The sequence below is a fragment of the Chaetodon trifascialis genome, chromosome 20 (assembly GCF_039877785.1).
Source record: "Chaetodon trifascialis isolate fChaTrf1 chromosome 20, fChaTrf1.hap1, whole genome shotgun sequence".
Taxonomy (NCBI): Eukaryota; Metazoa; Chordata; class Actinopteri; order Chaetodontiformes; family Chaetodontidae; genus Chaetodon; species Chaetodon trifascialis.
This window is the reverse complement of record NC_092075.1, coordinates 19,004,240-19,023,176: the sequence shown is the minus strand read 5'-3', so window position 1 is coordinate 19,023,176 and position 18,937 is coordinate 19,004,240. Positions and strand designations below refer to the sequence as shown.

The window sequence follows — 18,937 nt, the reverse complement described above, 5'->3', positions numbered from 1 at the left end:
ACACACACACACACACACACACACACACACACACACACACAGAGCAGGGAGGTAGAAGTGACTCTGGTCATCTAATGCAGCTGACTGAGATGATCTGGGTGCTATTATCCTCTTTTATCCATCTCTTGATCTCTCTCTCTCACTCCTCCCACTTACTCCAACATCTGATAACTTTACAAATCTGCACATGAAGGACTGGACAGGACAGTTTCAGTTGACTGCAAATGAATATATCAAAATTAGGTTTAATGTTTTCCCTTCAGGGCCTGGCAGACAGGTGGCAAAGTGAAGGAACCAGACTCAGAGTCTCCAGCCAAGGGACTGACATGAGGCTGTGTTTGTGTGCTTTGAGCTAAATGCTATCATAGGCCATGCTAACATGCTGGTGTTTAGCAGGTAGTTTTTATCATGGTACCCATCTTAGCTGAGCAAATTAGCATGCTAGCATCTGCTAGTGAAAGTTGGGTTCATCTGATTTGGCCAGTTTTCATGTTGTCGTTGTGGGAACATGCTGAACACCACACATCACTTGGATCTTCACATCTGACATCACTGCCTTCACCCAAGTGTTGACTAGATTGTCCCATCAGGCAGTCAGATAGGTGGAGATTAGACCTTGCTGTAGTTAAACAGGGATAATGAGCGGATGGAGCCAGACTCGTTCCAAATAAAACGACTTAACGGCTCTCCCACCCTCTCTACCTGCTTCCTTAACCTCAGGAACTCCTGTTCACACTCCTGTTCGTCCCTCAGCTGCTGTGATCTGGCCATGAGCAGTCAGGAGCAGAGAGTGTTTGCAGAGATGCAACTGTGTGCTGGAGGCACAGAGGAGGTGAGGCAGGGTTTCATATGGAACAGATCTTAAAAGTCTTGACTCACCCTTCTCTGATCCTCACTTCAGAATTGAAATAAGCAGTTTGTTGTGAACATTCCTCCTCGACCTTGGAGCAGGAGTAAATATTCCTCAATCAACCTACTTAATAACATTTTTTTAGTCGCTGGGCTTGGAAGGATGTTATTTCAAGACAAAAAGGCTAAAATCCAAGTTAAGCCATGAGTCACTGGAGTCAAACTCGAGTTTTGTCAAGTCACCAGATTCCCTTGAAGCAGCACTAATCAAAATGTCAAAGAACAGCCAAACAGATGATGCTACATGGCCAAAAGATGGACACCTGAACATCAGTAATATTCTGCAGCTTCCTCTCTTCTGGTCTCTTCCAGGTCTGAGAAGCTGGCTCCAGGGATTTGCCTGATTCTGAGCCAAAAGCAGTGAGGTCCAACACTGATGTTTGATCAGGTCTGACTCACAGTCAGTGCTCCAGTCCACTTTTATGTTATGTGTTTTTACATTTTTTTTATATTGGTACTTTTACTTGCATAAAGGATCTGAGCATTTCTACAACCACTGGGGGCACTGTCGTGCTCCAGTTAGAAGCACAAAGCTATCCAAAAAAAAAAAAAAAAAAAAAAAAATCAGTGTTCCCCTGTATTATTTGCCCTCATTGGAACTAAAGCGCCACACCAGTCTGAGGACACCTTCTGCATCTTCCACAAAAGAGAAAAGACAGGAGGCCATGTTTTGAACAACGTTGTGGATTAGGTTTTAATTCTCAAGTGATTTGCAAATCAGTTTCTTCACAGATACAGAGCTTTCATAAGTTTTAATAGTGTTCCCCCTCACTGTACAAGGCTAGAAAAAGTTCACAGCAACAGCACACAAACATACAAAATAGTTTTACCAAATTCAGTTGTATTGTTTTTTCCCCCCCCATTTTCAGCATTTTCTTTCTTGTTAAATACTTCTGAGCTCTAACCCTGGTACGATGCCCAACCATAGCAAAAAATTGATTTCAAGTCAAATGTATACAATCTTATTTACACAAGGAACATTTGATCAAAGTGCATTGAAGAGAGTCCTGATTGACCGTCATGTCTTTGAGGGATGATGGGTAAATATATACAATGTTTACAAATGCTGTAACCATGGTGATCCTTACACAGCCTTAATAATAATAATAATAATAATAATATTGAATACTGATTGAAAAAACAGCTTGTAAGAATGCAGTCCAGGAAGTACTGTTGGAAAGAAAACATAATAAAAAAATAAAATCAACAAATTAAAGAAAACTTACATCTTGGATATTACTGCTTCAACCATGATGGCACATAAATATTCACACATCTGAGCCTGTTGAATGTTGGACCAAGATCCCCCATGAATGCCTCCCTCCGAAAGACCCTTGACCCCCTCGCCACTCTGACTACGGTCAAAAACAGGAGACAGCTCAGATCCGCTTTTTAAATCCTGTCCAGCAGAGTCGATCTGTTTGGAAAGAGAAACACTGTCCTCGTGTCAGAAAGCCCCAGAAGAGATGATCAAACTGTGGACGCTTGCCGTGTTTCTCTCATATGCTGTGAAAAGATGACGTCAGACTCCTTTAAGAGGGACAGGAAGCTGTCTGAGGTCCAAAATAATGGGGAACGGAAGGAAAAAAAATCCTCAACACTGAGTGGAAACAGTTATGACACAAAATTCATTGTAGTATTCACATAATAAATAACATTTCTTGCGGCCATCATCTCCACAGGTAATGACATAATGCACTTCAGAAGGCATGTGGTCGTACTGTAAGGGCTGCTGCTGCTACGGACAACCATCGGTGTGGAAACGAGGAGGCTCCACGCGACGCTGTGTGTTGCCGTAAAAAACAGAAAGATCGAGACGATCATGATAAATCGTCATCTGTGCTCACTATAGAAATCTGGAGACAGAGAGGGAGGGGGGGAGGAGAGGGGAAGAAATGGCTTCATTAAATGTCGGATTTGTTTGTTGAGTTGAGTTAAGAGTGGTAGCAGATGTTAACAGCTCTGTCCAGAGTGAAGACACACTAACAAACAACACCAAGGTTCAATGACTGACATGTTCACGTACTTCCTTAAGCAAAAAAAAGTGTCAATTTTGTGGGGGCTGCACGCTCTAACTGTTCTGCTCTCTTTACCGTCTCCCTGTCTGCATGAACAGAGACGTCTGCTGCAGCTGTGAGGACGCCCGCAGAGGTCTGTGTCCATCTTGTGGCTCAGGCTGGGCTTAGGTTAATCTGTTTAATCTGTGTACAGAGATGTGCTCTGTGGACTGCCAACAATGCACTAAGGATTACAAAAGGCCACAAGGTCAGGGAGAGAGTAGAGTTCATTAACATGCAGCCTGCATCCTCTGTCAGGATGAAATTACTCTTCAACACCAGACTATTACTATTTATATAATTACTATTTAAGAGGTGCAGTGTGTAGCATTTTGTTTTACTTCACATATTCTGTTATAATGAACTGATTGGAGGTGAGTGTATTCTGGGATCAGCACATCCAGCCTCTGATGATGACACCTTACGCTCAAAGGCTGTTTAGTTGTCTACTCACCGCAGGGTAGGTGTGTCCCACATTGGCGCCGTGCCGGGTGATGTCAATGTTGAGGTCTTCTTCTGTGGTCTTCAGGTAGACGGGGTTGTCAAAGTTCATGCTCTTCTGGTTCTTCAGCTGCCAGTTTCTCCACATCAGGTAGCCGCCGGCCGCCGCCATCGCCAGCAGCACTGAGCACAGTGACACAATCACAGTCAGATACTGATTAAGTATGAGGGCTGATGGGTCAGGGGGTGCTTGTAGACATGGACCTCAGATGTTCTGCAATATTTTGTCACACAGCTGGACAGTAAGCTGTTTTTTGAGCAGGGGGAATAAGGAGAGGAAGCAGCTGCAGCTAAAAGTGGGTACGGTTATATTATCATAACTGCATGTCAAGCTTGGACGATGGCATTCAATCACAACATTTAGGAGGCAGCTGTGTTTGTATGATCATCTTGTGATGTGAGCACACAAACACACACATGCTAAAATCCCTGGGTTCCTCAAAATACCTCATGCAGCACAAAGTACTGTTTTAAGTAGGACATTCATTGCTGCATGTTTAGGTGAACTTAAGTATATTCAGTGCACAAATGAGTGTTTACTGTGATTCATTACAGACAGACATACATCAAGCTGTGGCCTCAGATTCCGTGTGTGTGTGTGTGTGTGTGTGTGTGTGTGTGTGTGTGTGAGATTTCTACTCACAGACAGGCAGTATGGCCCAGGCAGCAGCAGACCCTCTGGCTGTGGAGTCCACCTGGATCGATGTGCTCACGTTGGCTTCTGAAAAGCAAAAGGAACCACAGGTCAACACTTTAAACGCACAGCATGTAAGCATTACTGATGAACATTAATAACGGCCCTCCATCATATGTGAGCAAAACAAACGATAGAAAACAACATAGTGGTCAACTTCCTTGCTCAACACTGAAGTATCATCTGGTGTTTCACGAAAGTTACAGCAGCTGGAAGGGGTCATGAGGAAACGATCCCATTGACAGGCAACCACATGAAATGTAACATTACCTTGAATAAAACAACACATAACTGGTGTCCTTGTCAAGACATTTTGTTAAACAAAATGACCACATTTCAACAGGCTGGAAGGAAAGACGTTAAATCAGATGATTGACATATTGAACTGATACAGGTCTTTTAATTAAGGCCTGGAAATGGAGTGGGGTTGGGAGGGTCAAGGCGACGGCTGGTGTGTGTGTGTGTGTGTGTGTGTGTGTGTGTGTGTGTTTGTGTGTGTGTGTGTGCTTGAGGATTACTAGAAGACCTGACCTTAAACACCTCAAAGGAGGAGACGTCTATATTGATCCACATGAAACACAGTGATCAGAAGGTCTCCAGCTGATGTTTGAAAACCCTTTTTTAGGATTCACCATGAAAAGTTGTTAAAACTTGAAATTTAAACTACAGCAGCTGTAAATGTCTCTAAAGACAAATGTTAAACCTGGTTACAGCACTGTGTAAAGCCTTGTTTCATGTTTCTCTCTGGGTCAACATTATCCAGCCTCAGGTGCTGATGCAGCAGGCCGAGTGACGTGAGCAAACGGCTCGGCTGAGGCAGCGATGGAGACTTCAGGATAAAAAACATGAGGTTTGTTAACGCGAGGTTTTTTTTCATTATTACAAAAACTATTTTAAAATGCAGCACTTCTGTATAACATATTTCAAAAAGTAAGGCTGTTGTTACTCTGGTTTCTGTACTGTTAACAACTCCCATGAAAAGATCAAACCCATGATGTGTTAGCCCATCACTGAAAGCTTTGACTTCCCTACTCCATCTGTGGCTCTCAGCCTGTTGTTGACTGCTTTAAAATGTAAATCTTTAAAAAACAGCTTGCATACACAGTATAATACTCTGCAGACACAGTCACACTCCCATTCAAGTCTGCAGGACTTTTTTGACCCCTGGTGTACACATACACTCTTTACTCTTTACTGATGCAAAAGAAAATGAGCCAGATTTGCTGAAGTCTGCTTCACTTGTTGCACAACAGTTTCCTGAGGATGTTTGAAGGATTTGAGTTAGAATCCGTGTGTGAGCAGAAATTCAACAATCGCACTTTAAATTTAATTTTAACCATAGCAGGAATTTGCATGGATTCTCAATGGTTTGAGTGATTTGGTGGTTTTGGGACACTTCCTTGTTTCTGCCACTAGGTGCTGCTCCTGGGCTGTGCTTGCAGATGAACATCTGCTCGAGAAGAGTTCAATGAACTGTGGTTTAATATACAGATTATCTTCCTCACCAGCCAACTCTACAGCGACACAGGAGCGGATCATGTAAAACACTCAACACCTGGTGCAGATGCATCCAAAGAACTGCATCACAGTCACAGTCTAGATGGGGAAGTGAGTGGACAGCATTATTATGGCTTAAATAGAAAATCAAGGGTCAAACTAAGTGAGTGAAAGTCACGAGAACAGTGCTGAAATGCTGTAATTAGAAACAAACAGGAACTCATTAGCAAACTGTGTCTGTGCTCCTTGTGTTGTTGATTAGGGTCCCTGTTTCTACGTTAAACTCATTGCCCAGCTGCATTTTTCAGAGGATTAGGACGAGGTTAGTGAGCAAACACTGTATCCTAGCAAAAGTCTACCAATCACATTTTGAATCGAGTGAGCGAATGTTTACACGACTGAATAATGTGGCCAAATCCACATACAGCTCAAGTCAAGGCAGAAATCTGACCTAAGACAGACACAAAGCACATACATAAGTCAGGCCCAAACTACAGCAAATACCACGAGCAAACTCTACTGATAAACACAGCAGGCAGGAGCAGTGATCAGGAACTGAGCTGTTTGGCGGTTTCTGAGACCATTATATGTAGTTTCAGGACAAAGACAAAGGGTTCAACAGGGTTCCAGCAGCTCTGCTGGTTGGACCCTTCATAACTAAACTGGCAGCAGACTCCCTGATCAGATTCAGGTCTCACTTCAGTAGCAAACAGAAAAAGAGATATAAATGCACTGCATTCACAGCTCTAGACAGAGAATGAGCTGTGCTCTGATCACAGCACAAAGCCTATGTTCATGTTATCTGTGAATGGATTAAACGTGAAATGACATTAATGACGAAACATAAAGAAAGCATCATCTGCTGTTGGAAATGTAAACAGCACACCAGTGGAGCAAGGCATACATTTTCAAAGTCAGAAGCAATGCTGAAGAAAATGATTTATTAATAAAAAGTCTTCAAGATCAAGTTGAGTGTGTAGACAAGGAGACAGCTGGGATGGAATTACCCCTTGGCTACTTCACCATGCGTTACAAATGAAGTATACACAGACTTAAATCAGTTATCTAAAAGGCACAGAGGCCTGGAACACCAAAGCCCAGAGAGAAGCCATGATTACACACCCAGCTAGACAGCATTAAGACATTCAACCCAGGATGTTAAGAATGTCCACAGGCCACCGTGGACACAAGAAGAGATTTTACCATTTCATGATCACGGGGCAAAGAAAAAGTCAAACAAACTGCAGTCAAACCAAAATGGAAATACACCTCCATCATCCACAGTAAGGGAGGAGAACATTTAACATTTAACCTCAGTAAAGCCTGAACAAACATGCGTAAAGGTGAGTCACCATCCCAGAGACGGGCAGCAGAGCAGGCAACAGCTGATGGTTTTACCTGAGGGTGGCTGTATGACAGCTTTCCCATCATCCTTTGAGGGACCTTTGGTAGAAGGGTCTGTCACAGAGAGAGCCAAGAGTCACGCTTTTGATACATGACAGTGAAAACCAAATGTTTTCAAAAAGTTGACCTATTTTTAAACTGCACTTATGTAGGCCTTCTTTGAATATAGACCAGCTCTCAGGAGACTACACTAGTAAATAAATGCTAATAGATGAAAGCGAGATTCACTTTTCTTCAGAGAGAAAGAAGCCAAGCTCATACAAGCTAAGATAAAACAGTCATGACACCATCTACAACATCCAGAAACAGCAGCAGCAGTACAGCTTTGCACAAAGACAGCTCTTACAGTGTTCCTGCTTTGATCCAACACAGAATATTGAAGTGAGACGCACAAAAAAGCTAGCAGAGTGAGCTGCGACATTCCAGAGGCAAAGTTTAAAGCTAGTCTAGGTTTTGTACATTGATCAGGAAGCCCCAACCAGCATCGCTACAACCAGGACGGGCAGCTGCAGCCACAACGAAATGCTTGCAGGCTCACCAATCCAGCCTTGATTAGCAGTGGCAGCAGAGTGATGCAGTGTTTACTGTAAAATCACAGGGCTATTTGGTCTGCTGTGTAGGAGTTGGATGCATTTCATGCTTACTGACAAACAATACGACATTAAGCACAGTCAAACCGAGACTAAAGCAGTTTGCAGAGCTTTTATCCACAGCAGACAGATTACACTTGTACTAACTGGTGTATTACTGTGGACAGGAAATTAAGACCATTTTGCTAATCAATTATTTAAGTAACTTAATCAAAATAGCATTAAAGGAGTAATCCACCAATGTATCACTGGACTGCGATAACATTGTTGAACTCACGACGGACAGCAGAACCAGAAATATCACACATTTGGGGCTGTTTCCAAAATGGCAAATAAAAATTCGACATGTATTCTATTGTGCCCAAAGTGCTTGTCGTTGTTTGGCAGCTGCCTTTATAACATGTGCACTGTTAGCAGAATGTGAACAATTCATCACATTGAGACTACGTCAACACTCAAAAACAGACAGACTTCTTCAGGCAGTGAGAAGCAGCCTGGAGGAGGTTATGATGGCAGGCTTTCTGCCCTGTCTTTGACTGTCATACACTTTTCGGTAAAACCCTGAATGTAAACAAAGCTACTGACAATAAAAACTTCACAAGGTATCTTCACTAGACTGCTGAAAGGTAAATCTAATAAGGGACTAGAGAGGGTTTGTATTTAATTAACATATTTGACTTGGGATTGAGCGTGGATAAAATATTGACAGAGCCCAACCCTAACTGTAAAAGGTTCAATCTGAAACTGAATGTTTTATAGACAGGTTGGACTAATGATGACAAATATCTTTGGGAACAAACTGCGGAGCTCAGTGGAGTCAGAAAAGCTCTGAAACATCCTCTGTTTCCTTTGAAGGAAAACACTCCCCAGTTGCCTCTAAAGGCTGTTATATGAATCCCTCAGTGGTAGTTTCAGGTTCAGCTCTGATGTGAAGAGCATTGCTTACTACTTTCTTTGGCTAACAAGATTAGAGGCAGCCAAAGCTGGAACCACACAACGCTCTATTCGTTCCTATTCGTTTCAGCTGCAACGGCTGTAAAATGGGATAAATATGTTAGCTGGAGGTTTAGTAAAGAGCGACCAGGCCTTTGGCTACAGCCCAACTGGGAGGAAGGTGGAGGAGCATTCAGGAAGTGACAGGCATCTCTCTTTAACCCCTCCCACACTATTCGTGCTTTTAAATAGAACCAGAAACAGAAACAGGCATGTAAACACAGATGTAGCAACAAGCGCATGCACGACAACTTGCAGAACTCACTGTCAGACACACGCAAGATTCACACAACCGGATGAAGACTGTGTGCATTCAGAAACACACCCTGGAACAGCAAGCATCAACTCACAAACTAAATTTGCATTAAATTTTGCGGAGAAGACAAAAAAAACAAACAATAAAAGACCTCACACACATTTTGGCAGTCATGGTGGTACATTCAGCCACCACAGCAGCTGTGAGGAGCCTGGAGGCAGCTCCAGGTTCACAAACCGCCCATGAGGAGGTGAGTCAGGCTGCAGGGACGTTCGCTTCATGAAGGCCGTTACACATTTCTGCAGAGCAGGCAGGCTGCTACAGAGCTGGCAGGTGTGTGTTAGTGTGGAGACTCTGGATTTTTCCATTCAGCCATAGACTAAAGGTGTCAGCATGCTTCAGCCAAAGTGCTTGCTGAACAGTATGTTACCTCTTGTGTGAATTTGATTAGGATAAATCAGGTCAAATTAGCGTATCAGTGAAATCTGCAGCTCTGCTTCTAATTCAGGTCAACAAGGGGAGTTTTGTTTTTTTGTTTTTCAAGTAAAACCGTGGATACTACAGCTTCTGCATGACCACAACATGTGGTTTAAATCACTTTTTGGATTCAACATTTGGGAAAATTTTTTCATCAAAGTTACTTATAATACTTTGAATGCAAGAAATTCCTGTAATGGTAAAAACTAGAATATTTTTGCTGTTGCTGTAAACAGTTGGAATGTTTTTTAAAATAACTAATGTCAGCACTAAGATTCTTTCTGCATATGAGGCAGGTCTGAATTCATTTAATAAAGAGAGACACCTAAAAATTTGACTAATTTGGCAGAAGTGGTGGACAGAAATGGAGTAGTACTGCAGAAAAAGACATCACAAAGGAGGGCAGACTGGAAACAGCCTTAGTTCTCACTTGGAAACAGAGGAAAGTACAGAAAGCTTTAAACAGGCCAACTAGACAGACCTTCATTCAGGAGGGCAGGAGGACACTGGTGCAGAGTTGTCAGGGAGATGTTCCAGCATTTTGTGTGCACCAGTGTCTAAGACTACAGTTTGAGTCCAATTAGCAGAGTATGTGCAGTGAATTCAGCTGTCAGGTTCCTATCTGACGCTGCTTCAGGATGAAAAGGCTAATCTCTGGGAGAGCAGAGAGGAGCTGGACAGCACAGACAAAAACAACCAGAGCAATGTAGATCAGAGAGAAGACAGTGTTTCCCAGAAACCTTTTACAGCAAAGAAAAAGACTGAAGGAGGACAGTGCCGCAGTTCAATTTTTAAAAAGCATGAACTCGATGATACTGCATCTAATCTAGTAATATGATCAAGACAGTACTTTTGTCAATTTTCACCTGAACACTCAAGTCCTTCCTTGTTACCAACTACATACAGTAAGTAAAACATTTAGTATTAAGTAATAATAAGAAATCCTCTTTATATGAAGTCCATTGGAAAGATGTGACTGGATGCAAACAGATGCAAATTCATGCTGTGAAAGGAGGCAAAGACATTTCTGTCCAACTCTTTAAAGTAATAAATATGACATGGAGTTCCCTCAGGGTCCTTTCTCGGGTCTCTTCTGATCAGAGTGTACATGCTCCCACTAATTCAGATTGTATAGAAATAATATATTTGACTTTAATTATGCAGATGATACAAAATTTGCATAACATCAAGTGACCCATACAATCAGAAACAAAGCAGAAACAAATGCATCGATTACAACTAAATTTTATCTAGTTAATCAGGATAAAATTTAAATAACTTAATTAAATGTTCACTCACACCTCGGTCCTCACAGTTTGTTGAGGTTTGTCCTCAACCCCTCAGTTTCAATTAAATGAAAGCATGTGGTTTCGAGAAGGCCCTTCTTCTTTCAACATGACAATATCACTGCACACAAAGCTACGTGCATAAAGCAATGGTTTTCCAGTTTGGAGATGGAAGTATTGGCCTGCACAGAGCCCTGACCTCAACTCCCTCCAACAGCTTCGGGATGAACTGGAACACCAACTGTGAGCCAGACCAGCTACAGAGAGCAAATCCCTGCAGCCAGGTTCCAAATTGTGGAAAGCCTTCCCAGTATAGTGACGGCTGTCACAGCAGTAGATTACTTCCCATGGTTGTGGAAGGATATGGTCAGCAATCACGTATGGGTGTTTGCACCATATAAACTTCAGCTGTCATGGCTCCCACACATCCTACCCATGAGTCCAGAGAAATGAGGCCAGCTCAGACCAGGAGTGAACCCAACAGGCAAAAATGAAGCAGCGCTAAGCAGAGCCCCACAACAACTGGAAGAAGAATGAACCTCTGGAACCCACACAATTCAGCTGTCAGGATGAGGCGACGAAGACATTTTCAAACAGGAGAGGGAGGAGACGGAGCTGACGCTGAGATGTGAAGGAGGACGGTGTTGGGACTTGCCAGAGACACTGAAAAACTGGATCACAACACCAACTGACTCAGCTACTGTTCAGCTGTCAGACTACTAACACAAACAGACAGCTGGGTTTGTGGCTGGCAGTGATACAGATAAAAGTCAAGACTCACAGGGGAAGACATTCACACCAAGGAAACACGCCTGAGTGGCTGCGAAGGGAGGGAGTGGCCAAAGTCTTCTTTTCGCATCAAAGCCAATTTAACCCAAAGAATCAGACTGAATTAATTTGGTTTCTTACAATTGATACTGTGATTCGGGGGGATCTGTGGTGAAAGCTCAGCTGCCTTTAGCCTTTTCCTTTTAATCAGCAGGCGCATGAGACAAGCAGCGCGACATGGGAAGATGAAGCAGAGGGGAACACACAGGATCGCCTCTGTGTGTACAGTAATTGAAATGCACACTGGCACAATGAGCAGCGACAGGTTTACCATCCGTTTGGTGGTTTAACCCACGCCATTTTGTACATCAGTGTGGTGTGTGTCCTCTCCCAGCCATACAATTACCAGTGTTTTCCCATGATGCCATCCTCTGTGGCCTGAAGGCATCAAGAGGCAAATTAAAATCATTAAGCTGGACGAGTGGTAACGTTCACCCAAGGGTTCCTTTAAATTTCACTTATAGAAAAAAATAAATAATAATAATCTAAAAAAAGTCTCATTTCACCCACATTGCTGGGCATGTACGACTGAACGGATCATCTTAATTGGACGTGTTATGAGAATTTTCTTAGTCTTCAGGAAACCAGTCTTCATTTAAAACAAAACGTCTTTCTCCCCCTTCACCACCACTGGCAGGGTGAATAATTTTGTTCCTGTTTATGCAAATCTTATGTAATCTGAGGCTTTTTCTTTCACCATGTTGCTCCGCCGTCTGAGAACATGTCTTTGCACATTTCATCACTCATTGAATCCAGTATTCTCATTTGATGATACAACTTGTGGAGACATTAGGAGCAGGAGTGCTCACACACTAGTGTGGCAGAATTGTCACAAGACAGCATGCAAGTATGAATCAATATTAAAATGATTAATCGTGCAGCCTTACAGTCATGCAGGATTCCAAAAGTGTCATGTGTGACATCTTTACAAGCCCTGGGATCAATTTCACAAAAGCAATTTGTGAGCCGTGCTTGCACGCAGCTCACAAATGGCAGTGTCCCGTTTCACGAATGACAATTGCTCGCAAACTGCACATGAATTTGTGCGAGACAGTAAATCTGACATACGAACATGTAATCGCATTGTGAAGGAGACCCTACCCTACCTTTGATGCAAATATCTTCTTTTGAAAATTGCACCTTGCATGCAATGTGAATTTGTACTGTAGGTAAACACGAATCAATGAAATGCCAAATAAATAAATACAAAATCTGTATCACCACTGTGGCTGTTTGACTCACCGGGCCTGCAGCGTAAGCCGTCAGCAGCCAGCTCCTGGCCCTCCGGACACACACAGGTGTACTTGGGGGAGTGTTTGTTGATCTGCGGTGCAGGCAGACACATGTAGCTACAGCCTCCATTTTCACCTTTCTCTGCACACCAGTTAGTACCTGCACACAGGAGTCCACAGTTGTGATTACTTTGACAAACATATGGAAAATCTGTAAATTAAAACCACACTTGCCAATATTTCTCATATTTGTATCGAATCAATTGAATTATTACAATGTGAATTTGGCTCTAGAGCTGCTGACCCTGCTGAGAATCCATCATGTTGTGGTACATGCACCATTCATCACGCATGATCAAGACAGTGCTGGGAAGAGGCTGATATCCCATATGTCAAAGCATGAAACATCTTCATCAACCTCTTCTGCTGTTAGTCAAATACACATGTGTAGGTTGGTAAGTGGTGGTGATGATGATGGTGTCACTTATTGGCTCCTTCCTTCCATAAATCTCGGCTAAACTTTGTCAGGGGCTTGCAGAACTCTGTCAATTATGACTGCCAGATTACAGCTAAAGTAGAAATTATCATTAGTGCTCCCCTGTACCTGAATCATGTGTAATTAGTCATTTCTGATTAACTTTCTTTTCATTAACCTTTATTAAGTCACAGCCTCAGCTCCTGCATGAAAAAAAGTCTTCAACATCAGCCCTGAACTTGAGGTTGCTGTGATGTCACTGATCCAGCAGGACTATGGATTCCAGCTAGAAATTTGTCTGTTCCTCCTGCCTCTTATTTCCCTTTCCTTCATCCCCTCCCAGCAAGTTCTTACCCGACAGCTGGATCAGCTCGTGGTACACTATGATGTCCTGGGGGTCATTGAGGTTGCTGGCCAGAGTCACCACGTCAGAGCCGGTGAACTTGTTTGCACCGTAGATGGCTTCACTTTCGCCATCTGTCCAGAAAACTCGGTCCTGGAGAGAGGACGGAAAAACAGCTCATTTTTTTATTAATAGCTAAAAGCTTTAGAAACCTTAACGCTGACGCCATCTTGACAGAATATGAGAAGAGGTGACACACTGTTCAATTAACCAACCAAAGTTAGTTTACCCAGAAATCATCAGTATTGTAGCCATAGTAGCTTACAACACTATCACGTATCGTGACACACAGTTTTGATAGAAAGCTGCCAGCTAATCAGAAACAAAAGTTTCAGTGGCCATGGTATTAATATTCATTAGGAATGAAACAATATTGAATTTTGCACTTAAAAACATCTCTACCACGATGCTGCATGGTTATTTTGCTGGTAAAGCTGGATTCTACTCTGTCCTCCTGACAGAAACTGGATTGTTTTTGCCTCAAAGACGCAGAGTACAGCTCAGTAACACACAGCCACAACTCGTTTCGTTTCGTTTCCATTATTTTTATTTTCTAACTGGATTGCTATGGACTTCTGCATTGTTTTTGTTTTGAATGTGTACATATGTAGTTCAATCACTCATTACCACAAACAATTCATGTCAGTTTTTACACGTTTAGGTCATGGCTGACTACTTTTGTCTTAAAGGGGAAAAACTAATTCTGTACAAGGCAGCCTGATCCCTGCAAAGCTTATTTTCCTACTTGAAGAAACAAGTGATTTCTACAAGCAACACCCAATGGAGACTGAGCAGAGGTTGCCTTTTTTGCAAAAAGCCTTTCAAAAAAAAAAAAAAAAAAAAAAAAAAAAAAAAAAAAAAAAGGTATTTCATTCTTTTCTTCAGAGGCAGACGTTTGGATGATTTCCCCTCACAAATGAATGGGTGTGAGGGGCTTGTTCAATATAAACAGTGTGCAAAATGTGGATGGAGAGATTCTACATCACAAATTCAACCATCTGTGCTCTAAGACCATCTGTGTGCTGTTCCTGAACAGCGCTCTGCAGGCACCAGCTGTCAATCAAATCCAGCCCTCTCCTCGGGTTTCTCGTTGCTCTCTGTTTTGTTCTGTTCAGCCTTGGTGGTTTCACCTGCTTTTGTTAACGTACTAATTTGGTCTTCACTTTCTGTGCAGCAGAGGCAAAATGTAAGCTGTGGCTAATTGTTACTGTAAGCAGGGGTCCACATAACTTTTTTAAGTCTGGTACTCAAGTGAGTACCAGGAGATGGTGTTTGGTTCTCAGCCCATACATAGCATCGTCTTAATATACGCAATCTTCCTCGCTGGCTCACTTGCTGTCTGCTGCCTGAGCCTCAGATTAGCTGTCTCCATCCTCAGGCCAACAGCTGGCTTTGAGTCAAATGTCTCTGGGTCGTCTCTGACAGGTGAATGTGCATCAGGGCTGAGAGACGAGTGTGTGACAGACGAGATCTGGACTTGGTTTTTATTGTGCTGAGATGTGAGAATCCCCTCTCACATGCTGCACTGCTCAAAGGCAGTGGAAGAGACAGTTTAACCACCTTGTTGATGCTGCAGTAACAGTCTGGATCGCTTGGATTTACTGTTTGGATCAAGTCACACACAGAGGACGCTGCAGAGTGTTTTCCTGCTCGCTTTAAGTGCGTCCATCCTCTCACAGTGGAGTCTCTGTGTAGTTGCAGGGTGCATTTTGTGATGTCCTTCAATCCATCAAAGAGCAGCCCCCAAAACTCAGCCCACTGCAACTTTGCTCTTAACCCCCCACTGACAGTTTGTGCAATGCTCTGCATTATCTGTGTCCCCCTTCACATTAATATGCACCTCTGACATTCACTCTGAGCTACTTCAATGAAGCAACAGAACAGAAAGACTGAGGACGTGCATGTTTAGCCTTATGAAATGTTTAGAAAGTGATTTTTCAGCTTGACTTGATTGTTTGTTAGCAATAGTGTGTGCCACATTCATGTGCTCTTTACTCTTTGTGTTCATCAAATAATGGCTTATTGAGGGTCTTTGAGTCCAAAAAGCACAGCTGTTCTGACTGCTAGATGTGACTGGAATGACATATCTGGATCTTGCACCACATTTCGGTGGCAACCTATGAGTTGCTGTTTTCTAATTACCACCATCTGCTGCGTTGTAATACCTTCACACTGCGAAACTATTTACACTGTCCAACCAAAGTGATCCTATCCATCACGGTGTCCATTCTATAACCCAGACCCAGTTCAGTTGCTGACTCGTATGCAAAGGCACTACACATTTACACATTTCTGATTTTTGTCACTCATATACACCAGTTGTGCACCCCTGTGTTAGAGCTGTTTAGTTGAAATCACTTTTTATTGAAATTGTGCACCACAGTGTTCAGACATGAGCTGTATCTTGAACACAGTGTCTGCATTTGAATAAATGTGTCATCTGTCTGAGTGAGAGTGAGTTGTATGAGTGGGTGGAGGTGAGAGAGACAGCAAGAGCCACATGTCCATGATTCTATGATTCAGAAAGATGTCAAGACACAGTATTGATACATATGAAGAGCGTGGGTTTGAAACAGCAGATAGATAGTATTAGTATTTGACTATGACTATGCACTAGCTTTCATGATCCACGAGTGATGGTCTCCTTCAGTTGAAACTTTAAGGTTACTGAAACGTGCTACACACCACAGACATGGTTGGTCTTGACAGCCACAAAAGGAGCACATATAGGACAACTGAGTAATGTAGCAGACAACACAATGAACAACAGAGAGAGGATGAAGACTGTATGAAAGAGAGTGTATGAAAGACAGCAGCAGTACCTCAAAAACAGTGAGGGCGAAGGGATGAGCCAGGTAGTCTGGAGACTGGAGCACTTTCTTCCTGTTGTCTCCGTTCAAGTCGACGCTACAGAGCATATGTAGCTTAGAGTCGACCCAGTACAACCTGCCTTTGATCAGATCTGGAAGCAAGATGAGGCGCACAAACAAACAGGAGAGGGTGAGAAGAGGTGAGAGATGAGAGGGAGAGAAATCATAGAGGAAGTAAAAGAATGGATAATAAACAGGGAAAAGACGAGTGGAAAGATGACAGCGAGCATAAGAAGATGGGAGGAAGGAATAATTATGTGAGCAGTGAAAGAAAGGAGCGATGCAAGGGAAAAGCCCAGATGAACATTTAATAAAAGTGTGTTGACAGAGGAAAAGAGACCAGGGAGCAGAAGAACAGAGGGATGAAATAATACAGAGGGCAGAAAGATGATGAGGCATGGTATGGCAGAGATAAGGAGAGGAGGGAGAGAGAAAATCCAATCAACACATTTCATTAGCAACGAAAAATCGATAGCTTTGTCACAACGTTGAGAATGCAAGTCCAGAAAGACACTGAACAAAGGAGAACAGCTGATTGTATGGTCTGGTCAGGTGTCAGACAGCATGGATGCACTCTTCAATGTGCTCCAGGAGTGGAATTCTTTTAACATAAAGGGGGAATTCACAATGATTAAGGAAGTTAATCACTAAGTGTTGAGGCTGCACTGTTCACTTGTTAGAATGTGTGAGTCATTTTTAAATGCATCCAATGAAGTGGACATAAAAAGGCTACAAGATGTAAACAGGAGAAACTAGAAACGGCTACATTTCCCTTGAAAAACTGGATTGAACAGGAGTAATAAATGAAGGTAAAGCACTGAGAGAAGTTCATTTGGTGGCTGTGAAAAGCAAAGCACTGAACAAAACAGGAGTGGCAGACTAAATCTAAGCACTGAAAGGAGCTGAACTGTCAAGCTGAAGAAAAGGAGCTTCAAGCAGTGGAAGCGTCAGCTGAGGCAGTGTCAGTTAATCGTGTGTGTCTGAGAGTGTGTCTGTGTGTGTGGCTATGTTTTCCTCATGTATTGGGGACATAAATCTGTTCACACAGTCACATTGTGGGGCCTCGCCTTCCTCATGGGGACAAAATGCAGGTCCGCATAATGTAAATCATTAGATTTTAGGATGAAGGGGTTAAGGATTAAGCATGTGGTGGTTATGGTAAGGTAACGTAAGTCTATGTAATGTCCCCAGAAATGATGGAAACACGAGTGTGTGCGCATGCATGTGTGTTCCTACCCAGGGTGATTCCATTAGGCCACTGGATGTCCGACGCTACCAGAACCTGTCTGTCCACTCCGTTCATACCAGATTTCTCAATCTTGGCCGGCTCACCCCAGTCAGACCAGTACAGAAATCTACAGCACACACACACACACACACACACACACACACACACACACACACACACACACACACACACACACACACACACACACACACACACACACACACACACACACACACACACACACACACACACACACACACACACACACACACACACACACACACACACACACACAAAAAACAGATCTGTCAATATATAATTGGATAGAGAATTATTAATTCGATAAAAAGTCTTCAGCTGATAGGATTTCATTTTAAACTTGAAGAAGCATTGAGGTTGTCCTCATTTACGATGTCAAGTGACAGACAAGTTAAAATTAAGAGGGGAAAACACAGAATGAAGATGAATTCAGTTAAAGCAAGGAGGTTTGTGCTCATGGTTTAAATTGTCCATGGGTTCAGTAGAGTATTGATTTGTGGTGTGTGTTGAAGATAATTCTTTCCAAATTCAGGACATAAGCATAAGACAGTCATTTAAGCGAGTTCCAATACATAGGGTGGTAGTTTTCCAATAATAATTGATAAATAAATACAATGTTTAGAAGACCAGCCCACATTATCAAAGATGATTCAGTGGTGAATACTGGAGATATGACCAAGAACAGTTTCTACATTTCTATGTATGACTTCCCCATAATCCACATCTGAAAATATCTCATCCAGCCAGATGCATTCAGTGGATATATGCATACTAGAAAAGAAGAGCTTCCCGCTCACCCGGACAGTGGATCCACGGCGATGGATGCCGGTTCTTTGAGGCCTCTGTTAAACAGAACCTTCTGCTTGGTTCCATTGAAGTTTGCCACAGAAATGGTTTTGGTGCCAAGATCAGACCAGTACAAGTTCTTATAGATCCAGTCCACAGCGATTCCCACGGGAGTCTGAACATTGTCTATCACTTTGTTGTGTGTGCCGACTTCACCTCGCTTGTCCAGCACAGTGCTGCCAGGAACAAACCAATAGACATATCAGATTCAAATCACGTAATAAAGTTCAGTCAAACATCATTCAGCTGCCACACTCTTTAAATTCCTCCTGGTGATTTTCTAGAACAACCAGTCCTGACTCACACAGTCTGATACTCCGATACATCAGCTTGTCCACAAGTCATTGACAAT

At 42.7% G+C, this 18,937-nt stretch overlaps 1 protein-coding gene across 3 annotated transcripts in view; it reads right to left on the bottom strand.

Moving 5' to 3' along the window:
- Positions 1-18,937, bottom strand: part of vldlr (very low density lipoprotein receptor) — a 117,171-nt gene that overhangs the window by 57,584 nt on the left and 40,650 nt on the right. The window contains exons 12-20 of one of the 3 annotated variants that reach the window (XR_011603403.1): positions 18,537-18,761; positions 17,709-17,827; positions 16,425-16,564; positions 13,554-13,695; positions 12,735-12,884; positions 7,057-7,116; positions 4,111-4,188; positions 3,421-3,590; positions 2,286-2,765 (exon numbers count right to left, since the gene is read on the bottom strand). Coding sequence is in view for 2 of the 3 variants with exons in the window: in XM_070988557.1 (XP_070844658.1) it covers positions 2,730-2,765; positions 3,421-3,590; positions 4,111-4,188; positions 7,057-7,116; positions 12,735-12,884; positions 13,554-13,695; positions 16,425-16,564; positions 17,709-17,827; positions 18,537-18,761 (1,120 nt within the window). In the remaining variant the exon portion in view is untranslated. Of the gene's footprint in view, positions 1-1,577; positions 2,766-3,420; positions 3,591-4,110; positions 4,189-7,056; positions 7,117-12,734; positions 12,885-13,553; positions 13,696-16,424; positions 16,565-17,708; positions 17,828-18,536; positions 18,762-18,937 lie in introns of those variants that run through there. The other 2 variants (XM_070988557.1, XM_070988558.1) reach the window with 2 other exon arrangements.